The sequence below is a fragment of the Ailuropoda melanoleuca genome, unplaced genomic scaffold, assembly GCF_002007445.2.
Source record: "Ailuropoda melanoleuca isolate Jingjing unplaced genomic scaffold, ASM200744v2 unplaced-scaffold871, whole genome shotgun sequence".
NCBI classification, from domain to species: Eukaryota; Metazoa; Chordata; class Mammalia; order Carnivora; family Ursidae; genus Ailuropoda; species Ailuropoda melanoleuca.
The window spans coordinates 8,372-15,802 of record NW_023254114.1 but is presented as its reverse complement, the minus strand read 5'-3'; the positions used below and the strand labels follow the sequence as shown (position 1 = coordinate 15,802).

Here is a 7,431-nt window from a genome sequence, read left to right as displayed (position 1 = left end):
CGAGCTGAACGCTGCGTCTTCACCATGACGGCCCTATCTACTGGGGAGACAAAATCACGTGGAGCACTGCAGCATTGAACGCATTTTTTTGTTAGCAGATGTGTGTTATCACCAACGCCTGGTACTTTCCAGGTCCCTTCTACCCAGTGATGGCAAGGGGCTGTCCTGGGCTCAGTCCGTGGGCATGGAGATCTGGCTCTGCTGCCCCTCACCAGGGTGCCCGGCCACCCACCTGAACTCCCCAGGCTTCAGGTTCCTTGACTGGACAGTTTGTTCTCTTTCGAGCCGAACAACACACCTCTGGTAGGAAAATGCATGGCTTGTGCTTAAATACCTTAAAAGAGCTTTTCCAGATATTTAGCCAGATATTTTTAGGTACGTAACTGAAGCTATATCATTATGATTACAGCCAAATTAAGAGCCAATTTAAGAATGAGTATTCTAGGGGCGCCTGGGTGACAAAGTCAGTTAAGTGACAGAGTCTTGGTTTTGGCCCAGTTCGTGATCTGAGGGTCGTGAGATCGAGCCCTGCATTGGGCTCAGCATGGAGTCTGCTTAAGACTCTCTCTCCCTCGCCCTCTGCCCCTCCCTGCCCCCACTCTCTCTCTCTCTAAAAATAAATAAAAAATCTTAAAAAAAGAAAGTGAGTAGTCTAGCAAAAGTTTTTGAAATTGAGCATTTTATCGCGCTTATCTGTTATGATCATCAGAGAGCAAGGTCTGTGTCTTCTGTTCCAGTGTCTGGGACACAGCATGCACTTGATTAATTAAAAATAACAGCCAACAGCAACCACAACACTAAGACTAGCAGCCAGCACTTACCGAGCTCTGACCACACTCTGGGCACTTGACGTTGAATAATATCACCATGGCCAGACAGCCCTAGGAACCCACGCTGTCAGCATGCCTCCCTGTCATCCAGGCGTGAGGACACGGACACAGAGGTCCCAGAGCTTCTACCTTCAAGACCAGATCCTGAACCCAGACAGGCTATCCCCTACCTGTGTGATTTGCCTGGAGGAGAAATCACTGAAGGGTGACCTGAAGCAAGTCATCGCGAGTGGGTGTCGATAATAGTGAAACCAACACAGTGTCTTCTGCCTTCCAGAAAAAGCTCCCTCTGACCACTCTCGCGCAGAACATGCAAGAAGCGTCTACTCAGCTGGAGGAGTCTCTGCTGCGGTAAGAGTCGGCTGCTCTCAGGGAGGGAGCCCAGTGCCCTGCGGGTCAGTGGGAGTGGGTGGGTGGCGGCCGAATGTGTGACAGAGGGACTATGAGCGTGATGGCACGGCTCATTAACCAGGAGAATGGTGCAATCTCGGCGGGGGGCAGGGGAGTGGGGTCCGAGCCACTGGGATGGTAGAGCATCTTCCATTTAGTAAGAGCAAGGCTGGAGATCGGTTGCAAGGACCACAAGCAAANGTTCATTGATAGGGTCAATATTTATTCCCCTGAGCTTGGGCGTAAAGGACAGATCCCTTCCCTGTTCTAGCTGTTGACTCAGATTTACAAACTCTGACCTGTCCCTTCCAGTCCTTAAGAGTCACTTCCTAGGGTTGCCCGGGCGGCTCAGTTGGTTGGGTGTCTGCCTTCAGCTCAGATCATGATCCCAGGGTCCTGGGATCCAGCCCCGCATGAGGCTCCCTGCTCAGTGGGGAGTCAGCTTCTCCCTCTCCCTCTGCCCTTCCCCCTGCTTGTGCTCCCTCTTTCTCTCATGCTCTCTCTCTCCAATAAATAAAATCTTTAAGAAAAAACAAATTCATTGGCTACATAAATTTAGTATTTTGTACAACAGATGAAACGTTAACCTAGCAAGATAGTTATCAATTTAATAGAGCCGTAAGACCCATTTGATAATACACGCAAACAATCTTTTTCATTTTCAAGCATAAATCTGTGGGCTCACATTTTAGGTGATGCCTGAAACTTATAACGTTTTTGCGGTTCTACTGTGTGGCCCCCTAATGTGTTCCCATCATGTAGAGAGCAGAACTGGCCCAATATGGCAATGAGGTATCTGATTTAATGAGCGTATGCTTGTCGTGGGGGCGTCTTGTGTTTTTGAAGGAAGATGCTGGAGACGTGTGGCGATACTGAGAATCAGCTGGCTCTAGAACCTACTCAGCATGAAGTCTTTGTTGAGAGAGAGATTGTGGAACCTCTGTGCAGCATAGCAGAGGTGGGTGCTTTCGCCGCGTGGCATAGACGAGCCAAGACCAGTGTGGGCTGCGTGGTGAATGTTGTGCTCGTGTCTACAGTTTTAACAGTAACCAGTGGCTTTGACGTACGCTTCTTTTTGGAAATAAGGGGAAGAAATTGAGGGTACAAAATCCTATGCCTAAGAGAAAAAATAATCTAAATAAATATTGCCCTTTCGCATGTGAAGTTTAAAACCCCAAAGCTTATCCCATTCGATATGTGGTATGTTCTTTCTAGGTGGAGATTCCCAACATCCAAAAACAGAAGAAGCAGTTCGCCAAATTGGTGTTAGACTGGGATTCGGTCAGAGCCAGGTAAGGTGTAGCGGTAAAAATAACCAATTATTCAGTATTATTGTCACTCCCCCAGCAACCGTCCTCATCCCCAACACAGATAAGAGAAAGGCCACTCGGTGGACAAGATGCAGGTTTCCAGATTCATGCACTCGAGCCACAGACCAAGTCACACCCACTTACACCTGCTTTTTAAGGCTCATTCTCCCAAGCATGGCAATGGGGATGATGTTAGGACATCGTGTTCTTAGTGAACCAGCAGTAAGAGGAGCCAGGGGGAAAAAAAGGTAAAGAAACCTAAGTAAGTGTTTTAAGGGGAGAGGGAGTCAGTGGCAGACAGTTCTAAGAGTGTTTGTTGCTAGCATAGTGGAGAAAGGAATAAATAGATCTGTGATCTGAGCAGTTCTGAGGGTCCTGCCGTGTCCAGACACCGTGTGGTTATGATACTTTCACAATCGAATGCTGCACTCAAGAGGGAGGAACTCCTATAAAACTAAGTAACCATCCCGGAGGGCTGCTGTCTTGTGGGTTGATGCCTGTCAACGGTCTACAGAGCCTCATGGCAGGACTCCAGCCTAGCTCTGTCCCTNCTGTCGACGGTCTACAGAGCCTCATGGCAGGACTCCAGCCTAGCCCTGTCCCCGAGGGCATTTGTATCTGTGACTTATGGGGCTTTCTCCTCGGGTGAGAGTGGGGACTTATGGAGGCAGCCACCCCTGGCCCCGTCCTTTCTGACTTTATCACAAGTGTTGCTAAACTTTCTGTAAAGGGCCAGATAGTAAACATTTTCAGCTTTGCAACCCGGGTGGCCCCTGTCACAGCTCTGCAGCTCTGCTGTTGTAGCGTAGAGCAGCCCTGGACCTTAGGTAAACGGAAGCGGGGCTGTCTTCCAATACAACTTTATATATATAAAAAGGTGGCTTTGTTAGCGCTCTGGCTTTTTTTCATCATTGAAGAATAATTGGCACACAGTGTTATATTAATTTCAGGTGCACAGCACTGATTCCACAATTCTGTACATTGCTCAGTGCTCATCACAGTCAGTGCCGTCACCATCTGTCCCCGAACAGTGTGATTACAGTATTATTGGCTGTCTTGCCTATGCTGTGCTCTAGCATGCTAGGTTCTAAGTGCAGAGGCCCCTCAGTGAGGCTTGAAGAGGGGACAGGGCTCAGGGGGTTAGGTAACACCCCTTCCTCTGGAGAAGAGACTTATTTTACACATCAGGGAGGGACCTGCAGAGAGTACCCACGTGACTTGCTTCAGACCTCAGAGATGATGAATGTCTGAGCTACTGTCCTGTCTTAAAGTCCACTGTCTTGTCTCCTTGTCACGTGTGCACCTGTGATGAGAATCTTCTGGGCCGAGACCAGGAGTGGAGTCCACCCTGAGGTCGATTTTTTTTGCTCCAGCTGAGGAGGCGTGTTCTAATGGTTAGTTAAACGAGGCCGCCAATGCTCCCTCGCTGGAGTTGGCTGAGTAACATTATAGATGCTTATATGCCAGAAATTTTACATCGACAGTACATGTGTCCTGGAGGGGATTTCAGCACGGATCCTTGATCTGCATCCACGGTCTTGTTCACTTCACCAATCAAAGCAGGTATTGGAGAAGCAAACCATGGAATATTTCTTCTTTACTTACTCCTGTGGCTCTTCCCTGGAGGAAAATGATCATAGCTAATGATGAATTGCTGCTTATTTTCGAAGTAGGAGTCCATTCTATGGCAGATATTTTCTGCACACACATTCACATGCATATATACATTTGTTCTCTGCCCGATTCCTTATGATGGTTCTGCAAGGCAGACGGTGTTTGTTATCTTTGTTTGACAGATGAGATTACGGAGGCACAGAGACGTTAAGTCACTGCCCAAGGTCACACAGCTAGTGAAGGGAGACAGGCTTCAAACCTGAGCATGTCTGATTCCGAAGTCCAGGCTCTGTCCCCTACACAGCATTGCCAAGCTTGGCTTTGGCAAACTCGGCAAAGCCCTGCTTTGGAGGAGTGCCTCACATCAGGAACTGGAGAGAAGGCAGAGCATACTGTTTGCGGGAGGGGGGAGGTGGGCAGTGCGGCAGCTGGGAAGATTGATGAGTTGCTAACATGGGTTTTCATCTCTATAATATCCATGCTTATATTTAAATTGCTGGAACTTTCTAGAATAGCAGACATAGTCCATACTCAAACAGAAGGTCAAAACGTACTTGAAAACCACATGGAAATTGTTCAAGATCACTATCCCCCCTGCACTCACCAACTCTTGCTATGGCATAATTCCTCCTTTTTTCAGTCCTTCTGACCTGCCGTGAAGGGAATGTAAATATTCTGCATTATGCTTCAAATTTGCTGTAAAGCTGGTCTTTAGAATATTAATTCTAACAACTGTTTTTAATTCTACAAGCGCTTTCCTAGCTATGGTTTGTTAGCTGCTTGACCAAAGTTCTGGGTTTTACTCGCTGGAAGTTATCACAGATGAGAATGGTAGCAGGAAGAGTCATAGGAGCCCAAGAGCGGGATGACTCCCAGTGGCACGGGAGCATTCCAGGTCAAAGCAGGAAAGTGCAGGGGTGTTGCATGGCAAGGACGTCATGACTGGACACTACCAGAAAGGGGTTTCACGGCATATTTCCAGCAGTGGGGCGTGTAGGAGACAGATGTGGTAGATTTTACTCAGAGCNAATGGTAGCAGGAAGAGTCATAGGAGCCCAAGAGCGGGATGACTCCCAGTGGCACGGGAGCATTCCAGGTCAAAGCAGGAAAGTGCAGGGGTGTTGCATGGCAAGGACGTCATGACTGGACACTACCAGAAAGGGGTTTCACGGCATATTTCCAGCAGTGGGGCGTGTAGGAGACAGATGTGGTAGATTTTACTCAGAGCAGACAGCTCTGTGGGAGTCCTGTCATGGTGGGGAGCTCCTGGCTCTTTTTGCTTGCTTCCATTCCTGGAGGATAAACCCAAGAGAGGCTGGCATCCTAGGTATGCTGCCTATCCCAGGTCAAATCTGTTTTGGAGAAAGAGCCTGTCTCCCTGAGGGCCTTGACTCTGCAAGGTCAAGAATGTGCAGCTAGTTTTCAGACGCTGGTCGGCCCCATGTTTTGTAGGTGGAACCAGGCTCACAAATCTTCAGGAACCAACTTCCAGGGGCTTCCGTCAAAAATAGGTACCCTAAAGGAAGAGATGGATGAAGCTGGAAATAAAGTAGAACTGTGCAAGGTATAAGACTTCCCTGATAAATACGTAGCTGCATCAGTCTGGTTCTTGCAAATGACAGGTGAAAGGTCAAATATTGCAGATTATTTAGTGTTTCACATAAGTCCTATCAGAATACTCCAAATGATAGGAAATGTGGGTTTTAATTTCTTCTTTCTTTTTTTTCTAAGATCCTGCATTACGTTATAATCAGAATAAAACATTCTTTTAAAAAAAATTCAAGTGGGGGTGCCTGCGTGGCTCAGTTGGTTAAGCATCTGCCTCCAGCTCAGGTCATGATCCCAGGGTCCTGGGATCAAGCCCTGCATCGGCCTCCCTGCTCAGCAGAGAGTCTGCTTCTCCTTCTGCACTTCCCCCCTCTACACTCGTACCCTCTCTCTCTCTCTCTCAAATAAATAAAATCTATTTAAAATTTTTTTAAATAAAATAAATTCAAGTAGGATATTTTTTAAAATGACAAAACTGTCCAAGCTTATTTAAAATAAAGAATAGGTTAAAAAAAAAGTGGGAGGAAACCATAGCAAAACGTATAAAGTTACAGCAATTAAAACAGTGCACAATAGGGGCGCCTGGCTGGCTCAGTCAATGGAGCGTGTGACTCCCAATCTTAGGGTTGTGAATTTGAGCCCCATATTGAGTGTAGAGATTATTTAAAAATAAATTTAAAAAAATTTTTTTAAAGATTTTATTTACTTAGAGAGAGAGAGCACAACCAGGGGAGGGGCAGAGGAAGAGGGAGAGAGAATCTCAAGCAGGCTCCCCACTGAGTGCAGAGCCCTACGTGGGGCTCGATCTCACGATCCTGAGATCATGACCTGAGTCAGAACCAAAAATCAAACACTCAATGGACTGAGCCACCCAGGCACCCCCCCAAAATAAAATCTTTTTAAAAAATGCACAAGAGGCACAAAACTAGATCTGTGGAATAAGATTAGGTTTTCTAGAATCAACGCTATTATTTTACACAATTGAATATATAGTAAAGGGGGGTCATCATGTATCCACAGAGAAGGAAAGGATTATTTTTAAATATTGCTAGGACAATTGGTTTGTAGTTGGGAGGAATAGAACTTTTTATTTCATAAAATAAATTCCAGATTAAATGGTTAAGTGATCTCTTTCTTTGTACAACTATCTGTGAAGATAGGTCTTTATTCCAAATGTTATTCGAGGTGGTAAAGAAACAGGTCTTTGGTGAATCTTAAGATCTGAGTTTTTCTTCCTCTTTATTACTTGTCATTTTCTGAAAATGGTGTCTATTCTTTTAGATAGTGTTTGGACTATGATATTTTAGTTTGTTCAGGTCATGCTGTAACTCATTCTTCAAGATAGTGAACTTTCAGATCCGTTAACTGCAGTAAAATGACTTGTTTAAAATAATGTACTGAGTAGGAATTAAAACTGAACTCAACAGAGTCATGCCATATATAGCCTTTGCATTTAAAACGTGGATATTCAGATAAATGCTTCTGATAAAATAGTCCCGTAGTGGCCGATTCCTGTTCAGAAGAGTCGTAGCTTTGCAAGTGTCATTTACATAGCATTCCTCAGATCCAATCTAACCTGGATCTCGGCTATCGTCTACTTGTCGGACATAAATTTGGCAGAGGTCTTAGGAGTCTGAACTAGTTTGTTATGGGCTAATATGTCTTCTCTCAGCTTCCATGCCATAACTTCTCATTTCAAATGGTGAAAACTTATGAAAATAGTTTCTGTCTCTCTCTCT

At 45.8% G+C, this 7,431-nt stretch overlaps 1 protein-coding gene across 1 annotated transcript; it reads left to right on the top strand.

Moving 5' to 3' along the window:
• Window positions 1–598: 598 nt before the first annotated feature.
• LOC117800891 (rho GTPase-activating protein 17-like) lies at window positions 599–5,959 on the top strand. The gene is made up of 4 exons (XM_034653434.1): window positions 599–1,181; window positions 2,067–2,178; window positions 2,436–2,512; window positions 5,597–5,959. The coding sequence occupies exons 1-4, from the start codon at window positions 1,141–1,143 to the stop codon at window positions 5,712–5,714; spliced, it is 348 nt and encodes a 115-aa protein (XP_034509325.1). The 5' UTR covers window positions 599–1,140; the 3' UTR covers window positions 5,715–5,959.
• The last annotated feature ends 1,472 nt before the right edge of the window (window positions 5,960–7,431 follow it).

Coding starts and splice junctions, on each gene's coding strand:
- LOC117800891 (XM_034653434.1), top strand. CDS start 1,141: ATGCAAGAAGCGTCTACTCAGCTGGAGGAGTCTCTGCTGCG. Junction 1,182..2,066: donor CTGGAGGAGTCTCTGCTGCG/GTAAGAGTCGGC, acceptor GTGTTTTTGAAG/GAAGATGCTGGAGACGTGTG. Junction 2,179..2,435: donor CTCTGTGCAGCATAGCAGAG/GTGGGTGCTTTC, acceptor TGTTCTTTCTAG/GTGGAGATTCCCAACATCCA.